Source organism: Pseudonaja textilis, chromosome 1 (genome assembly GCF_049901715.1).
Source record: "Pseudonaja textilis isolate UNSWEBS1 chromosome 1, rPseTex1.2, whole genome shotgun sequence".
NCBI lineage: Eukaryota > Metazoa > Chordata > Lepidosauria > Squamata > Elapidae > Pseudonaja > Pseudonaja textilis.
The window spans coordinates 116,553,477-116,573,379 of record NC_141990.1 but is presented as its reverse complement, the minus strand read 5'-3'; the positions used below and the strand labels follow the sequence as shown (position 1 = coordinate 116,573,379).

The 19,903-nt window shown below is 32.7% G+C and overlaps 1 protein-coding gene across 46 annotated transcripts in view; it reads left to right on the top strand.

Moving 5' to 3' along the window:
• Positions 1-19,903, top strand: part of RIMS1 (regulating synaptic membrane exocytosis 1) — a 259,181-nt gene that overhangs the window by 178,683 nt on the left and 60,595 nt on the right. For 26 of the 46 annotated variants that reach the window (XM_087915329.1, XM_087915343.1, XM_087915367.1 and 23 more), the window contains 4 exons: positions 408-497; positions 12,423-12,503; positions 15,345-15,422; positions 17,256-17,327. In XM_087915329.1, coding sequence (XP_087771455.1) covers positions 408-497; positions 12,423-12,503; positions 15,345-15,422; positions 17,256-17,327 — 321 coding nt within the window. The remainder of the gene's footprint in view (positions 1-407; positions 498-12,422; positions 12,504-15,344; positions 15,423-17,255; positions 17,328-19,903) is intronic. The other 20 variants (XM_087915448.1, XM_087915444.1, XM_087915436.1 and 17 more) reach the window with 3 other exon arrangements.

The following is a 19,903-nucleotide window of genomic DNA, read 5'->3' as shown; positions in this document are numbered from 1 at the left end:
CCAATGGAATCTCATCATTTTGTGTTCTGTTTTCCTTCAAATAAATAATGATAACATATATATTTATTTTCATATTTTCTTTCCAATTTTATATTGGTATTCATTATCCACTGCTGAGCTGTAATTTTGCTTATGGAAGCCAACAGACTGACTTCATAGGATAAGATTGCAGTATATGATACCATTTTATGCAACCCAATTTAGTTGTTATTTTTTAAATATATTTTTTGAACAATCTTCTTGCCATATTTCATCCAACCTGTTCCATTGTGTCTCCATGACTTTATTGTGACTTAACATCTTGTGTAGAAAGAACATTACTTTGATTTAATATCTAACATGTTATTCCTTTCTTTGTTTTTTTCTTTTTGTTTTTCTTCTCTTTTCTCTTCCATTGGATGCATTAGTGAACTGCAGCCCTCGCTTGACAGGGCTAGGAGTGCTAGTACTAACTGCTTGAAGCCTGATACTAGTTTGCATTCACCAGAACAAGAAAGGTATAAAAGAAAGACTTCTCAACATTATGTCATTTGTGCTGGTGATCATTATTACCTTTGTTGCTTTTTCCATATCAGCTTTATATTTGCTTCACTGATATTACACATGCCTGTTTTTATATACGTAAATATCTGTTGATTCAGCATAGATACCATGGCTTGGTTTGGTTTGAATATGTGTTGTTGTTGTTTGCAAAAGTCCTCAGTATGCTGATAACAACACTTCATTCACAATTGAGATAGTTTAACTGAACACTACTACTTTTGTTATTTTTCCATCTGGCGAAAGTGGCAACTGGACCATGGAGGTTTGGGTAACAATAAATTAGCATATGTGCAAAATGTCAAAAACTTGTTTTCTGTTGACTGACAATATTCAAAAATATTGTTAATATTTAATTTCTTTAATTCAATGGTCATAGATATTGCTGTTCAGCAAATTGTCTAGTAAAAATTAGAATCAGGCTGAAAATACACTTAGAAAATGGGAGTGGGGATCTAATATTTGTGGCCCTTTTAACTCTTTGTCAACAAAATTTTAGTTTGCACCAGAACCACAGGAAGCAGTGGTAGGATTCAATTTTTTTTACTACCAGTTCTGTGGCCATGGCTTGGTGGGCGTAGCAGGGGAAGGATACTGTAAAATCTCCAGTCAGAGGTGGTATTTGCCAGTTCTTCAAACTACTCAAAATTTCCGCTAGCGGTTGTCCAGAACTGGTCAGAACCTGCTGAATACCACCTCTGAGAAGAAGGAAATGTATTGGCAACTGATCCGAACATGACTGCTTCTGTTTCATCACATTTCATTGTGTTATTCAAATAGATTAGGAAATAGGGTTCACTGTTGAATGTTTGGTTATATTTTGATTATATTTTATAAATGTGGATTATATGTATTGATGATATGTATTGATATAATTTTACTTAAAGCTTTATGGTTTACTTTTTTTGTAGTTTTAATATGAAAATAATATATGTTGACAGGATTTGTCTTAACATTTTTGGTTTTATGGCACATTCAATATTGAACATAAAAAAGGACAAGTCAAAAATTGGGCCAGTTTATTTATATCTTGAACATTTTCTAAAATCTGACCTATCTTTCAGTTGAAGCATTATCAAATCTGCTTGTAAACAACATTATAGGCACTTTGAGCTTATTGGAGGACGAATTAGGATATAAATATATTTATCCTTTTCGTAGGGACAGTGTTAAAAATAAGCAGAGCACAAAATTAGCGAGATGCTTAAAAACAAAGAAATTAGATTGTTTTTGCATATAGTGGGATGCAATAACTAAGTAGACTAAGAGAAATAATAAATTATTATGGAATTCTAACTTAATTGAATATCTAATTCTTATTAGATACCAGATTACATAAGACAAAGTTTGGAAAACACATCTTGTTAGTGGGAAATAGTATTAACTGAATAATTAACCCAACTGAAATTTCTCAGAGAATCTTTTTAGTCATAGTTTTAATTCAGAGGTCCCCAACCACTACTGGGCTGTGGCCTGTTTGGAACATGGCTGCACAAGTGGCGGGTGAATGCGGGCATATACATGAAGTTCCCCTCCATAAGCAGGGGCCGCTTGCCCTCATGCGTGAAACTCCCTTTGCGTGAGGGGCAAGCGTGCATGCCACCCATTTACACAAATGGAGCTGTGCGCGCTCATGCATGTCCATCTGCCCACTTACAGGGAACTATCCCCTCTCCCCCACCCCTACCCACTGTCAGGCCACCAAGCCAGAAAGGTTGGGGACCACTGGTTTTAAAATTTATTTTTGGTCTCTATTTCAATAATTGAATAGAATGTAATGTCTTTTTGGACACTGAGTTTTCCAAGCTACGCTTTTCTTAAAACAAGTACTTGTTTTTGTTTGTTAATTTTTTGTTACATCGCTTCTCATTTTTAGTGTTGATATACTGTTTGAATGTAAAAAAGAAGAAAAAATCTATTTCATGTATCAGAGGTTTTGGCAAGCACTTTGAAAAGCTGGGTTTAATGACAAAATAGCAATATAGAAATGTAATGAATAAATATATTTTCTTTTGAATAAACAAGGTTTTATAATAAATAATTCTTATTTAATTAAATTATAGTTTTGTTTTTTTTAAAATTTCAGCAATTATAGAACACTTAAACGGTGCTTGCCAAGAATCAAAGCTAAGAAGTTAAGGGCATGAGCAATGAGCTCAACACATTCTTCCTGTTTTTTTATAGAAAACCTGATGACATAAAAAAAACTTGTTCACATTTGTCTCTTTTTCTGAAAGATGTAGTTATTAATTTCAAGAAAAAGACAACTCCGTAATCCATGTTTTGTTTTTTTACATATCTTATTGTGAAGAAACAAAATCACAAAAGTATCTCTCAAAAATAGGAAATGAGATTTCCTATGAATCTTGTTCTGCACAGGGTATATCTTTTTGTACTATACTTCTAGATCAGTGGTTATTAAACTGTTTGACTCAATTATCCCTTTTTGCCAGTCTCAAATAATATCATTATCTCCACACACACAGAAACAGGCTCTTATATTACACAAGCATCTCTGCAGTGGCAGCCTAAAATGAGTCCTCATTACTGTTCTGACCACAACAATTACAAATCATTCCATGGAGCCCCAAAATATGCACAAATTGCCTCCAGTTTCAGAACTACTATCTAGATGATACGATTTTAAAAAACTAGAGGTTCTACACAACAAAACAGATAGTTATTTGTTTTGCGTGCATATAACAGTAAATACAGTGTATTCACAAATCACAAAGATGAAATAACATGTTTATTAATTTTATTCAGTAGAAGGCTATAGACCTTTGCATGGAATCAAAATCAGTGAAATATTGTTCACATTGCTCTTTTAAAAATCTATATTATTTTCATTATATTTCACTATAATTTTGAATATGACTATAATGTCATAGAATTTCTGAGATGTTCTTGTATCTAATTTATAAGCTCTAGTCAAATAGAGAAGACCCAAACTCCATTAGTTTTACTGTGTGGTGTTATTTGTTTGTTTCAGAATTCTGTGGTAGCTCAAAATTTGTAGAATTTGTAATTCAAGATGTTGTTATGTTTCAGTGCGATTTCTTACAATGAATGCAGTGTTTTAATGTAGCAGTATACATGATAGCATAATGGTATGATTGATTACTAGTGTTATCATTTTTAAAGTCAATCTGGAAAATAATGTCTAAATGCATGGCATTTTATGTATTAATTGTGTATAGTACATTCCACAGCATTGAAACTTGTGAGATCACATTTTTACACGATATAATGCATGTTTGCAAATGATTGTTTTTTATTTTTATTATTTTATTATACAAAATATCAGCATATTAAGGGCTTTGAGTGCACTGGTGCCTATATATAGCTTTAACATTTGGCTTACAGGAAAACCTGACTCTTATTAGCAGCCTTTTAAAGTATCTTGAAAATTTTACTAATATGCTAGAATGCTAACTTCTCTGATATAGCCTGCTTTTTTCATAAACTCTTTGGTCAAAACTGGAAAGTACCTCAAAAAAAAAAAAAAAGGATAACTAACAATGTGGACAGTTTGCTGTTTGCTGAAATCTTATATTGCAAATAGAACAGATAGTCCAATAGTTTTAGAATAATTAGAATAATTTTACACTGTTTCCTTGACATTAGCTAAGATTTGTATTTGTTTAAAGTCAGTTACATAACTTTAAAAAAAATCAATTCACTTTTTAAACATAGCATACTTTTCAATATTTACAACATGTTTAATATGAAGAAGCATCCAGGAATAATGAGGTTTTGCTAAGAGAAAAGATTCAGAAAATTGTGAATGGAATATAAAAGATATATGATCAAATCTCTCTCTCTCCCTCCCTCCCTCTCCCTCGACCCCTCCCTCTCCCTCTCTCCTTCTCTCTCTCTCACACACACACTATTTAAATTTTATCACCCAGAATATTATACTCCCACAAAAATCCTGTTTTTTCAGCATCCAGTCATGCATTCTCATGAATGCTTTCTAAATGAAAAGCACTCAACAAATTGAATATCAAGATGTGCAAGAGAAAGAATGAAAATAGAACACTGAGATCTATATAATGTTCCAAATTTTCTGATTAAACAAATGTTGTGGTTGTAATCACTCTCTTTACTGGGTGACTGTTTGATGTAATGGATTGGATCCAAAGTATATTTACTGACATAAAATAGTTATGACTAATGTGACCAAATGGATAAGTGTGACTGAGATTGGAAACAATTCAATAATTAGTTAAAATGTTCATATTATCAATATATCTGCCATTAGTATTTCCGTGTTGTATGGAAGAGATTTCTTTAAAACTAAGAAAAAAAGTTTAATTCCCAGAATAACCATAGACCAGATGACAACAGTCTGAATTATTTTTTTTTTTAAGTTTTTATTGTTTTTTGACATACAAACAAACAGACAAAACATAAAAACATCAGCTCCCCCATATTTATATACAAACAGTGAGTCGGTTGGTTCATCAGTTTTGTGCACTCATCTCATAGTCACAATTACAATTACCTTATATAATAACTCTTATTGTCAATACAAACTTATAAATCATAATATCACTATTAAAAAAAGAAGTTTGACTAAACTTTTATTCGATCATGCCTTTGTGAGATAACTATATTTTAAGTAATTTATTCTAAAACAAATCATATAATCGTGCCAATTCTATCCTAAATAAGAGGAAAAAAAAGAAACAGAAAACTATTATATAAATATAATATCCAGTACCAAAAAAGAGAAAAGAAAAATGAAATCAATATTATCCCTTATTGTCTAACATTTCTATTTTTGTATTTCATCATTCAACCATTGGTAAAAAAGATCCCAAACTATATAAAATTGTTTATCTTCTTGCTCTCTGATTTCAAAAGTCAATCTACTCATCTCAGCACATTCCAATATTTTCTTTATGACTTCTTCCTGCAATGGAATTTTCTCATTTTTCCAATTTTTTGCAAATACAATCCTAGCCGCAGTCAATACATTTACAATCAAATATTTCAGCTCTTTACTATAGACATCTGGTAAGATTCCCAATAAAAAAAGCTCCGGTTTCAAGTCTATGTGCTTCTTTGTCATTTTTTCCAACCACATGTGGATTTTAGTCCAATCTTTTCTAGCATCCTCACAAGTCCACCACATATGGGAGTATGAACCAGGTTTCTGATGACATTTCCAGCATTTTTCGGATTTGTTCTTGAACATTCTTGCTATCCTTGTCGGGGAAAATGCCACCTGTAAAACATCTTATACAAATTTTCTTTAAAGGCTGTAGACATTGTCATTTTATAATTTTGCAACCATAATTTCTGCCATTTCTCTAAGTCAATCCCATATCCAAAATTCCTCCCCCAAGCAATCATAGTTTCTTTAACTTGTTCTTCCTCCAGCTTAATTTCCAATAAGTAACCATATAATTTTTTAATCACCTTTTCATCAGTACCCATCAAAATCTTATCTAAATCAGTTTGTTTATCATAAAATCCCTCTGTTTTGGAATCCTCATAATACTTTGAATGTATTTGCAGATATGAAAACCAATTCATCTGTATACCTTGTTCCTCTAATTTTTGCATCGATTTAAGTTCACCCTTTTCATCTAGTAATTCCCCATAGCTAACTGTTTGTTCCTTTTTATAGATTATAGGGTAAGAAAACGCTTCTATCGTCGATAACCAAACTGGAATTTTCAAATAACATTGTTTTTTTTGTCTTCTCCCAATTTAACCACAGAGACTCCCGTATATAATGTCTTCTAAAATACCCCTGTGTTTTGGTTCCTTATACCATAAAAAAGCATGCCAACCCAACAACAAATCATGACCTTCTAATGTCAACAATCTAGTTTTCCTTAATGTTATCCATTCTTTAACCCACATCAAATTTGCAGCTTGGTAGTACAACTCCCAATTAGGCAGGCCAAACCCTCCTCTAGATCTAGCATCCTGTAAAAGCTTTAACTTTATCCTTGCTTTCTTGCCTTGCCATATATACTTCAAAACAATTTTATTTAAATCCTCAAAATATTCTTTTCCAAGCCTAATTGGTATTGTTTGAAACAAAAATAAAATTCTGGGTAGAATGTTCATCTTAACTGTTGAAATCCTTCCTATTAATGACAATTGTAGGTTTTCCCATTTTTTCAAATCTTGGGCTATCTGTTGTTTAAGTTTAATATAATTGTTCTCCTTTAATGTACTACATCTTGGCGTCAAATATATCCCCAAATACTTAACCTTATTTGTAACTTGAATTTTTAACAATTCTGCCAGTTCTTCTCTTTGTCTCAGCAGCATATTCTTTGACAAAATCTTTGTTTTATCTTTGTTTATTTTCAGACCGGCCACCTCCCCATATGCCTCTATCTTTTCCAACAGCTTCAAGGCTGTTTCTATAGGGTCTTCCAGGATAAAGACTAGGTCATCTGCAAAAGCTCTTCCTTTTTAATTTTCATTCCTTTTATAGTTTTATCTTCTCTGATATTTCTATTCAACACTTCCAAAGTCAATACAAATAACAAGGGAGAAAGAGGACAACCTTGTCTTGTGCCTTTTCTTATCTTTTCTTTTCTTAGGATCTGTAAATTCTCCCTCCATCATTACCTTAGCTGTTTGTTCATTGTAAATTGCTTCTATTGCTTGAATAAATCTTCTAGCAAAGCCCATCTGTTCCATTAAAAGTAACATAAATCTCCAATTTACGTTATCAAATGCCTTTTGAGCATCTAAAAATATCAAAGCCATTTGCTTTTCAGGATGCGCCTCATAATATTCCAAGGTGTCCAGAATTACTCTCATATTGTCTCTAATTTGTCGCTTTGGCAGAAACCCATTTTGATCTGGGTGGATAAAGTTATTCAGATACTTTTTAAGTCTTTCTGCTAATATTGAAGCAAAAATTTTATAATCTGCATTTAATAAGGAAATCGGTCTATAATTCTTGATTTGAAGTAAGTCCGTCTCCTCTTTTGAAATAAGAGTAATATAAGCCTCTGACCATGTTTTAGGTATTATCTTTTTTAACATAACTTCATTCATAACTTCTAACAGTGGAATGCACAATGATTCTTGAAAGGTTTTATAAAATTCTACAGGAAACCCATCTGGACCTGGTGCCTTTCCATTATTTTGTTTCTTAAGTGCTTGGCTTAACTCCATCATTGTTATATTGCTTTCTAACATTTCTTCAGTCTCTTTAGGTATCTTAGGTAAATTTGCATTCTGCAGGTATTGTTTAACTTTCTCCTCATCAATATCTTCTTTCTTATACAAATGTTTGTAAAAATCATAAATAATTTCTTTCTTCTCTTTGCTGCCATGGCAAGTTTTATCTTGGTCATCTATTAACTGCAATATTTTCCTGGATTCTTTCTCCTTTCTCAACTTATATGCTAGCCATCTACCTGGCTTATTTGCATCTTCAAAATAATTCTGTTTAGCATTCCTAATTTTCTGTGCCAGGTCTTCTTTCTCTATTAAGTCCATTTTATGTTTAGTTATATCCAGTTTCAATTTGACGTCTTTTTTCTGTGGTATTTTCTGCAGTTCTTTTTCGAGTCTTTTATATTCATCCTCCAAGGCTTTGAAAGCTTGCCTTTTCCTAATATTCTTTTTTCTTGTATAGTCTATTATCAAGCCTCTAGCATAAGCCTTCATTGTATCCCAAACATTCTGTATTGAAGTGTCTTCTTTTCTATTCTCTTTAAAAAAAAAGCCAATTCTTTCTCCATCCATTGTATAAATTCTTTCTCCTTTAAAATAGTATTGTTTAATGTCCATCTCGATCTTTTTTTTTGTCCCTTCCATTTAATTGTCAATGGGTTATGATCAGCCCAAGTACTTGTTTCAATATTTACTTCTTGAATACTAGATATTAAGTCTGTTGAGATCCAAATCATGTCAAGTCTGGACCATGATAAATGTCTATTTGAATAGAACGTATATTGCTTAAGTTTAATATTTCTTTCTCTCCATATGTCTTTTAAAGTTAATTCATCTATCATTTTAAAAAAAGATTTAGGAAGAGTTTTTCTATTATACTTTGCTGCTGTTGCAATATAATCAAGTTTATTATCCACAATTCCATTAAAGTCTCCCATCATAATTATATTAGCATAGTCCAGTCCAGCCATCTTGGTATGTAATTTTTTATAGAATTCTTCCTGTTTATCATTCGGGGCATAAATTGCATTCAAAAGTATCTTTCTATTATTGTCCATTATTTCCACCATTAATATTCTCCCATCTTCATCTGTATAAATCATTTTTGCTGGGATAGCCTCTTTAATATATAAGACCACCCCTCTTTTCTTACATTGAGTCAAAGAGGTAAACAATTTCCCTAATTTTGGTTGTAATAACAATTGTTCATGTTGCTTTTTAATATGTACTTCTTGTAGACAAATTATATCAAACTTTAGTTTCCTTAATTTATGGAAAATCTTCCTTCTCTTAGCAGCTGAATTCAGTCCATTTATATTCATTGTAATCAGTTTTTTCTCTTCCATGATTATATTTTATATTTAGATTTAACCACTCTTGTGGGTCTTGATTCACGCTGATCTTTAATATCCACTTGTCCACCTACTACACCTTCTTCTTTTCCAATCTCCATTTGTTCCTCTTGGGATTCAGTTAATGGAACCTCCTTTTCTGCCTCTCCTTCTCTCTCTCCAAAAACTTCTGCGTAGAACAGTTCTGCTTTCTCAATTGAATCAATTCTATGTCTCTGTTCCTGCCACGTAAACATCAATCCTTCTGGGATCAGCCATCTGTAAGTCACCTCCTTTTTCAATAACATTTTGGTCAGGAATCGATATTCTCTTCTCATCTCTCTCACTCTTCTAGGTATTTGTTTTAAAACCAAAATTTCTTTACCTTTGTATTTCAATATCTTCTCTCTTGCCACTTGTAATATTTGTGTCTTCATGGATTTTTTAGTAAATCTAATATGGACTTCTCTGGGCAGATTATTTCTCATCGCATATCTTGTAAAAACTCGATATATCTCATCTATTCCATCCATCATCTTCTCTTCTGTTATCTCCAACGCATCCGCCAAGATTCCTACCATTATCGCAGCCAAATCTTGTCCTTTTTCTTCTTCTATATTTAGAAATCTGAGATATCCAACTCCCACTTCAACATCCCACTTTTTTCTTGTTCAATCACTGTTAGTCTATTATCAATATTTCCAATCTTCTCCTCTCTTCGTTTGCCCCCTTCTTCGACTTTTTTAAGTCTCTCCTCATATTTTACCATCATCTGTTGAATACTTTCCACTTTTTCCTCCGTCCTCCCTGTTCTTTGTTCAATGGTATCTATTTTTACCTTAAGATCTTGAATTCCTTGCATAATCATCTGAAAAGATACTCTTTCTTGTTCTTTTTCTTTATCTTGCTTTAACATTGTCTGAACTGAACGCTGTCCAGATGGTGGGGAGGCAGAAGTAGACATAGAGGCACCCGAAGATATAAGTTTCTTACTCATTTTAAATGGTTCCAGCTCTTCAAGTTCTTTCAAATTTTAATCCAAAAAGAGTAGCCAATTATAATCCAAAATGAAAAGGCCAATAATAAAAAAGAATCAATAATGAGGGAAAAAGAAGAAAAACATGAAAAAGAAAAAGGAAAAGAGCAAAAAAAGAGAAAAAAAGAAAAAATTCTTCAAATTCTTCCTGACCTTAATCCAATTAAAAAAAATAATCCACAAAAGAGAGTAAAAATAAGAATAAAAACCAGTAATAATAATAATAAACAAGGCCAAAGCCAAAAAGAAGGAAAAGAGAAAAAGAGAGAAAAAACAAAACAAAAAACAAGAAGAATAAATTTCTTCAAATTCCACACCTTAATCCAGCCAAAAAAAAAAAAAAATCTCAATTGAAAAAAGAAATAGTCCATTGATATACATTAAAAAGAAAAGCAGAATCCAAATAGAAAGGAGAAAAAATAAAGTAAAATAAATAAAAATAAAATAAAAATAAAAAAAATTCAGAGGCTTCCCTTTGCAAATAAATCAAACTTAAAAATAAAGACCTTGATGCTGGTGGAGGGGGTGGCGGAACTAAAAAAAAAGAATTAGAAAAAGAAAGTAAGCAGCAACACACTGCACTCTATTTAATTGTCCAAGGCTCTAATTATGACTCCCTTCTCTTTCCCACAAGCTTCAAAGCTAAGCCATAAATATCCAGAAAGACACCTGTAATAATATTCTACAAAGCGCTTTCCTCTATCTTATCAGAAGATGTCCTTGAGAAGAAGTACTTCGTCTTTTTCCAGTTCAAGTAAAATGTTTCCAAGCCTCTAGTTGGCAGTGTTACAAAGTTTCTTAGTTCTCACTTTCCCCCCTCCTCTCTGAACAGCATAAAAAAAAAAAGAAAAGCCGGCAAGGAATACACAAACATATAAAAGCAAAAAAGAATAAAAAAAAATAAACAAAGGGAGCCTCTAGCCTAAAAATGAAAAATCCAAAGGAAGAATAAAACATATAAATATAAAAAGGAACAGTCCAGTTATCCAGTAAATAACAATGAAGTCCGGAAGCAAAGAAAAAAAAAAGCAAATAAATTATCTCTTTGACGTCTCCCTTAAAAAAACGCCGCTTAGTCAGTTTTGTCAAAAGAAAAAAAAATCACACAGATTTCTTCTAATAATCAGAGTGAACTTTCAAGACTCAAAAAATTAAATAAAAAAAAAAGTTTCTCACCCAACCGACAGACTCTCTCTCAGACCCGTTCTTTCTGGAGCTGCCCCGACTTCAGCAGCATGGGGGCTGCCTCTCCGCCGCCAGCAAAGAGAGCTTCACCCGGGTCTTCCAGGGATTTTGCGATATCCCCGGAGTCCTCAGGGTACGCTCTTCACGATAGCTGTCCCTACGGGACAGCATAGGTCCGTTTGGACCGGCCAGTAACAGAGATATCGGCTGCAATCGAGGAGCTCGATTGCAGACCGTATTGTCACGGCGCAAGCTCCTCCCTTCTCCAACAGTCTGAATTATTTGATGCACCTCCAGGCAAATCCTTCACTCAGGATAAGAATATGCTATGAGGCATACAAGGAAAATATTTTATTTAAGATTCACTTTATTCATGTGATAAAGGTTTAAATTCCACAGAATTATTTGTTTAAGTAACCAAACAAAAAGCCCATGATTATCCAAAATAGAGAAATGTCAATAATTACATATCCTTTCTGTTTTAACTATTAATTTCAATTTTAACAAGAATGAATATTTTATTGCAAAATACAGAGATAATTGAAATGCAGATGTTTGGTCCATTAGTCATCTTAATAATCTAAATGGCATGTTGATTTTAAAAATGTAATTTATACCAATACTTTGCATGTTTTGAAAAGGATTCAGAAAAAGTGCTTTGGAATGTGAGCTCAAGCATAAGTCCAATCCCTTTTTAAAGAAAGCTTGCATAAAAGCCTGAAAAAGACATTGCAGCTTTAAAGAGTTGCTCGGCTTGCTCTCTTCTTAATTATTTTCAAAGTATGCAGAGTTGCATTGCACAATGTAGTACAATGTGAAAAATAAATTATCAAAAGATTGGGTTTTATGACCAGTGGATTGTGTGTCCCCGAGCATGCCAGAAAGTGTACCTCCTTAGAGTCAAAAGCTTGGAATTAGAACCCCAGACAGATAGCAAACTCCATCTAAAACCAAATTAAATTCTGCACAAGATTGCTACTTGACTGCTAATCCCCAAAAAAGTAACTCAGATTAATATAAATTCAGAGAAAATTTCTGTAGGTTGAACATGATTTAGACAAAACAGACACTGATTTTTCTTGAGGTACTTTGCAGGTTTTTTTTGCATTTTTAAAAAATGACGTTCACTAAATGTTCTGTTTTTCTTCTTATTTTATTCAATGAACAAACAGAAGTAGATGGTCCCCCTCACTAGATAGAAGACCCACTAGTCCCCGGATTCATATCCAACATGCATCTCTGGAGGATGACAGGTACTAGTCAGTTCCTCCTAGCTGAAAAGTAGATTGCTTAATCATGCACATCAAGTAGGAACAGCATGTGGTTAGTTTCAGTTTCCAGGAACCCACATTTGCAACTTTATGAAAGGTTATCCTTGAACTTCATTCAATGATTATAAAGCATTTCCTTTAGATTTTGAGACTAAACATAAAAAACAGGTATTTGAGCTCTGTAGTAGAGCAAATTTTGCTCCCTTGTCTTTAATCTCTTATGATTCTTCGTCCTATTTTGTAGCAAGAGCATCACTTCCATGATACTTTAATTTTGTGCTTTATAATACATTGAAAGAAAAATCTCATGCATATCTTAGTTCCGCTGAATTCTATGAGGTTTGTTCCCCAATAATTAGATATAAAGCTGATCCCATAAGCTACTCTACAGAACAACTTATTGGGAATAAACTAGTTTAGTAAACATCTGTGTAAAAACCTCTAGTATTACATTGTAATATATGGAATTCCGCCTCTTTCTACAAGGTATCATAGCTCTGGAAAGTTTGGCATGTTGCACCTCAATGAAATAAATGATTTAAGGTTTCCTAACATCAGGCCAAATTATACCCTATCTTTATGGCTCATTATTCAATTCACAACTGTGAGTTTGTGTAACAGCATATTTATAATTTTTTTTCTTTATAAATTTTTTGGTGGCTGACATTCTGAACAAGTCAACTGCTAAATCCAGTGCTTTGGATTTCTCTTTATATGCTGATTGGCCAAATGTGATATATGTAAATATCATCTATTGGTTTATTGTTGTTGTATTATGATTTTATTCTTTGAATCTTAATGCTGCATCATTCTTGGATAATAAACTTTTTTTTTCATATGTTGTCCCTTAAAACAAATTGCTTTTTTAATTGGGCTGCCAACTTAGACATTCAGATAATATATTTTCAACTCTTCTCAATATCTTATTCTCGATTATAAGTAGAATTATGGCTGCAAAAATCCACATTAATATTAAACAGCAGAAAAGAAACACTCTTTTCTCTTTTTGCCGCAAAAAGTGATAGCCCAAATTTGATGGTTCACATTATAAGTGATAGCATTTACAACTCTAACATCAGCACATACTTGTGCTAATAACAATGCTCTAAATGCTTTGAGGATTCTCAGAAACAGATTTGTATTTATATGCAAGAAGAAGAGCAAAGGAAAGTCTTGTTGCATGAAAGAGTGATGTAATCCTTTCCAGATGCATTTGAGATTGCAATTCCCAGAAAATCTATTCATTATGTATCTTGGTTTCTGGGTATTATTAATTGTAGTAAGCCTTTGTTTGTTTAACTTTCCATGAAACATCAGCAAGGCAGTTCTTTTATACACAAGTATTATTTAATAAAATTACATTTAAATAAAGTCTACCTGAATTGAAAACACAAAGTCTCTACTGTTACAAATTAATCCCTGGAATATTTTCATTATCAAAATACTGCAGGTATTGAAATGTCAAATACTATTTTTTTAATCCTAAGAAGGTCTCTTTTCTTATTAAAAATGGTTAATGTAGAAGTGGACAGGATTTGTGTTACAGATAAAATAATTTTTGTGGAAATTTTGGTGTTCACTCATTCTTGCCAAAGTTAACCATCTTTTTCAAGCTTTTCATCAATGTCAAAGCATCAAAATTTTAGTTATTTTTTGAGAAACAAAGCCAGATAAAATTAATAGGCTGTGTATATGTGGCAGAGTTTAAAAACCCAAACCAAAAATTTAAATCTGTTTGGTTCTGATATTGGCCTAGTTATCACACTGTCAGGTAGAAAAATACTAGCTGTGCCCCTAGTTAAACAATTAGGTAGAGAAATGGAGCTAAGTTTCTCCTTAGATATTGAATGAGAACTTTTTTTACATGCTATAATCCTATTGTGAAACAACCAGGGTTTTTGTAACAGTTGAAAAATATTTGCTTATAAGAATCTGTATAGAAAGTAAACATCCATACTTCAATCCAAATTTCAAGAATGTTTTCTTTTCAGCTGTTGATCTACAAAAGAAGCATTGGGGTCCATTGTTAGAATTTGTACCGTGTGTGTGTGTATATAACAACTTAGAATATGTATCTCAGCCTAGAATAACTATGAAAAAAATGCTCAGTACTTTCTTGCAAATTGTAAACTAACCTTTGCTCTCCTCTGCAAAATAAATGCACACTATTGTTTTTATTAAATTTGTATTGCTAAAAAATTTTTTTGATGCAGTATAAGAGAAAATCAGAAATGCTACCAGAACAAGTGCACAGATTTTTAAAAGCTACTCAGAAAAATACGCACATGTGCAGCTCTTGAGAAGCATTTTCTGACAGGGATGGAGAGATGTCAGTTTATTATGTAAAGTTTTGGAAATAATTTGGAAAAGTTTGTTTGGAATGTGTATTAGTTTGACTGAGACACCTTTCTGCAGTTTTTAAAGCTGCTATGTCTCTTCTCAGGATCAGAATGTATACATTTAACAAAATGCATATTGATGCTAAATTCATAACTCTCAGCACTCCAAATGGCCTTTTCCAAATTACTTCTGAATTTATGCATATTCTTTGGTGTTATTGCTGAGAATATGTTTGTCTTTAGTGTTTATTATTGGCTTCCATTTTATTTTGTAGCAGTTATTACATCACTTTCTTTTTTAAAAAAAATCCTCCTTAAAACACTGAAAAGGAGAACATAAAAATGTTGCTGGCGGAATGCTCTTGTCATATAAATATCTTGATTGCATGTCTCCATCTTCACTGCATGTGACCATCTCTCTGTTTCTGTCTGTTTCTATCCATTCTGTTCAACTTTCACTTCCATGTTTCCAAAACTTGTGAAGAACAACACTGCCGGAGTCTTACAATCCAAAACAAGACAGTTTAAACCTCCTAAGTGCTAATCCAGAAGAAATACAGAGGTATCCTTGCTAAAGTTGTCTTGCAGCTCCACATGTACAATACATGAAATTAAATACTAAAATCTTAGTTTATAACCTAACTGTGCTATGTTATATTGTTATTTTCTACATCTTTGAAGAATATTCTACGTAAAGTATGTTTGCTCTGTGTGTGTGTTTCATTAAGTGACTTAAATATCTTCATTTTTTTATTGGACTCCCTTTCTGATCAGGTCAGCAGATTATTTAAGATTTGCCCTTTGACCAAATCTTTAAAGGATGCTGGGAGTTTATGGACCATAGTTGCTTTTAGTTTACCATAAAAATACATAAAACTATTATATATGAGATGCTCTTCTATTAACAGTGTATAACAGAAGGCGTGAGAAGGTCATTTACACTGCCAAAAAAACCTCCTGCAGATATAAAAGAAATAGAAAAATGTATAGTAGATAGCACAGCTAAACAATATCTACAGATCTTTCAAGGAAGGTTTCATGTATGAAAAACCATCAAACAATGCAACAGGCAACAGAATCATTAAAAAGTTTAGGCCAAAGACATCAAGAAGACCAATGAAATGTAACAGAAAATGAAGTGAGAGTGAGGACATGTTACCCCAAGGAGCATGCCTATCAGTGAGAGGGCACAATCACCTCACTGTGAAATTCCAAGGGATGCATCATCTTAGATCCCAAACTCTCTGATTTGCTGTATTGAAATTCTGAAGAGAAATATTACGTTTCAAGATTCTGAAACCTGCATTATGACTCTTGGAACTAGACTGTGGAATGAAAACCAAAGTTAATAGTTGGCCTCTTTTACTGTAATTTGTTACTGTAATTTAGGCCTTTCTTTGAACGCATATAGAAAATCTCAATTAGCCAGCTCTTCAGTTGATGCTCCTTTGATCACACAATAGATCAAACCCCTCTAATTTTTTTCCCCAAGACCCTGCTGATAGTGGATTGCAGGCTTGGATACTTTTTATTGTGATTTAAGAATAAAAATGTTTTCACCTAATTTGTTTTTGGCTTTCATGTCAAGGTTATCACAAAACTATGTTGCTCTGAATACCAGGAGTCAGTGAAAAATACATAGGGTGCAATACTTTTAAACAGCTCAACAGAAGCAGCTCCCATTTTTTATTTCTTTTATTTTCTTTTTTCAGATTCTGAAATCAGCCTGTCTATAATTTAGCATTTCTTAAAAACAGCCATAGGGCATGAGATGTTCAGTTTAATATAGCAAGAACACAGCTGGATTATGATCAGATGGCTTGACTCTATTTAAATTTAACAACTAAATGTAACATTCATACATTCTTATTGTTTAGTTGTATAAACTATAGCCAAAATATATAATAGGTCTTACAATTACCACATGCAAATGTATTTTCTATAACTTACCTGTATATAATTCATATATAAATCATATATATCTGCCCAAGTTTATTAGCAATGTTTTTATTATCATAGTTAAATTGAGCTACTTTTCTTTTATACTGCATACAAGTATAATACAAGAGCATCTTTTTGGATATTAACCCAGGAGAATTTTGCTTCTCTACCAGATCCTTATTGTTGGATTTTAACCAGTAATGAAAGTTTTCCATAGCATCACTTTTAGAATTGCTTAGCACTTGAGAAATATTTGACTTGGTTAGCATTACCTACACCAAGAAACTGAATTAAAGTAATGGGTGAAGATGGCATTTTCTCCAAAGTCCATTATTACTACCCATTCAGAAAACCTAGTTTTCATGTTTCCATTTGCAAGAAATCAAGCTAAATCTTTGTGATTTTCTATTTTGCTTGCTTCTCTTTTTCATTTTTTTTGGCATCTCATTTACAGGCATCCCAGAAAGGTGGAAAGAAATAGCACCCAAAAACAGATTAGAAAAAGCTCTGCATCAGAAACAGAAAGGTATGTAGCAACAATGTGCCTTGATCAGTTTGCTGATGTTATTGTCATTATGTACATGTGATGCTGATCTTTGATCATAATATTTTTTTGTTAATATGATTGTACACATGCCATAATCAGCCATAAGCAGATACATAAACCCTGTCAAAGACTTGCTACTAAATTCACAGGCTTTACAATAAAGTCTACTTATGTCAAGGAGGCATGGAATCTTGAAGTACAATTGGCATGGAATCTCTTTGTGACAGCAAAGCACAATAATTTTGGTCTTATAGTAATGATATCATAATTATATAATGAAAGACAGCAGGAAGCTTGAGAATGCTAAGAATTGGTTTCATTAGTGATTTTGCATCAATGGGTACTTCTGTTCAAGCAAAATGGAATTTCTTTATCCATTTCTCTTTAAACTTGAAATGGTATTTGCTCTGTCAAAGCAAACCAGTTAAAGAGTAAAATCTTCCGATCTGCTTGATGAATGGAGACCATATGATCTGCTGGAGCCAAGTTAATTGAACTGCTCACAAAGAACAGAAAACAAGAGAAGAAAGGCAAAAAATGTATGATCTCATTTACAAGAAGAAAACAGTATCACTCTTAGATGGATAGCTAACTTAGGCCAGTTTACTTTTCTTTATATCTTCCTGACTAGGAGTTATATGCAGTGAATTAACACTGACGGGATACTTATTCTGTCCCTTTCATTCAGATCAACAGAGAACAAGTCTTGATCTTTTTCAATGTGAAACCTTCAGGTAGTACAAAAGGGCTAAGACATCTCCCCAAGTCATTTTTTCTCCACACTAAACTTACATAGTTCTCTTCATGTCAAGAATTAATTTCCAATTCCCTAAATCTTTTTGTTTTGTTCTATAATCTTTTTTGCATTTTCTCTGAATCTTTCTTAAATGGAGAAAGTGCCCAAACTAGATACAGTGGATTCAAGCAATGCAAAATTGAGTAGAACTATTACTTTTTTTTTTAATTTGGAAATGCTTTTTCTGTTGATGTGGCTTAAAATTTCATCTGCTATTTTAGCAGATAAATCCCTTTGCTGACTTCCATTCAGCTTCATCAATACAATTTTGAGAACCTTTGTGCACATACCTTATCAAGCTAAGTGTTCCCCATTTCATTCTATTTCTGTATATTTGATTTCTGTTTTCAAATGAAGAACTTGGTATTTATAGTTGGAACTATTGATGAATATTTTGAGAATATGGTTGTTAATCCAGTTATGAATTGGCCTAATAGCAACAGCAATAGGGCTTAGATTTATATACCGCTTCATAGTGATTTATAGCACTCTCTAATTAGTTTACAATGTTAGCATATTGCCCCCAACAATCTGGGTCCTCATTTTACAGACATCGGAAGGATGTAAGGCTGAGTTAACCATAGATCTACTGCCAAGTTAATGAGCTTGCTAATTGGAATATCATGAATTACTTTGCCCAATATTTTGTTGAAATCAGGATTTATAATAACCACAGCATTCTACCAATTGACAAAAATGACATGCACTAGGTCTGACAAGATTAATCCTTAAGAAATTTATGAAGGATTATATTAATCATTGTGTTATTTCAAGGGTGCTACTACCATATGTTTCTAGAAGAGGCTTTTCAACCCTAAGAGTTCGCAATTACCCAGTCATAATTAGGGGAAAATATCGTACTCAGTCAAGGTCTAGAAAAGCATTCTAGTATCAGATTCACCACCTAGTTCCTAGAGATTCAATGCCAACTTCTCTATTTCTTTTTAAAAAAATTTAATTAAGAATTACAGATAGAAAAAATGCAAATTAATACAAACTATAAAAATATAGGAACATAAAAAGAAAAAAAATATTAAAAAGGAACAAAAGTGTAGAAAAGCCTCATCATTTGTCCTTTTTCAGCAACAGTCCAGTAAAGTTCCTTCCCTAAAATTTTAACAATGTTAATTTTTACCCCCTCAAATATAGCCCCAGAACTTGCTTCCTATCCATTATACATCCAATAAGTAAAAATAGTCTTTTTATTATTACTTCTCTTCAGGACTTCACTTCTTCTTTTATAACTTTTTGATGCAAGATCTATCACGCCAAGTAATTTTGAACATCAAAATGCAAAAACATTCATAAGAGATTGAGCTTCATTCTTTCTTAATGAAATAAATTTATTGTCCTTAAGCTCCCTTTAATGCCAGATTTTCCAGGTCCCATTACCATATTTCCCTTTTAAAAAATCCCAATCACCTTTTTGCATTCTTCTAATTAATTCAAAACTATAATTCTAATTCTATCGGAATACTTGATCTATTGTTAACTTTCTACAATCCATATTCTAAGCATCCTTTTACTGTTTAATTCAAAATATAATATTTTCCAGAAGTCTTAAAATCATATCTAAAACCCCTTTTCCGGTTTGCAAGGCTTCGGCGGTGGCAGGAATCCGCGATCGTGCACGGTTCCTGCTGCACTCGCTGCCAAAGTGCCTCCAATCCAGCTGGATCTAGAGGATATGGTTGCCCCATAGAGGTAACCGAAGATAGAGGAGATCTGGGTAGGAGCTTGGGAATATCGCAAACCCCCT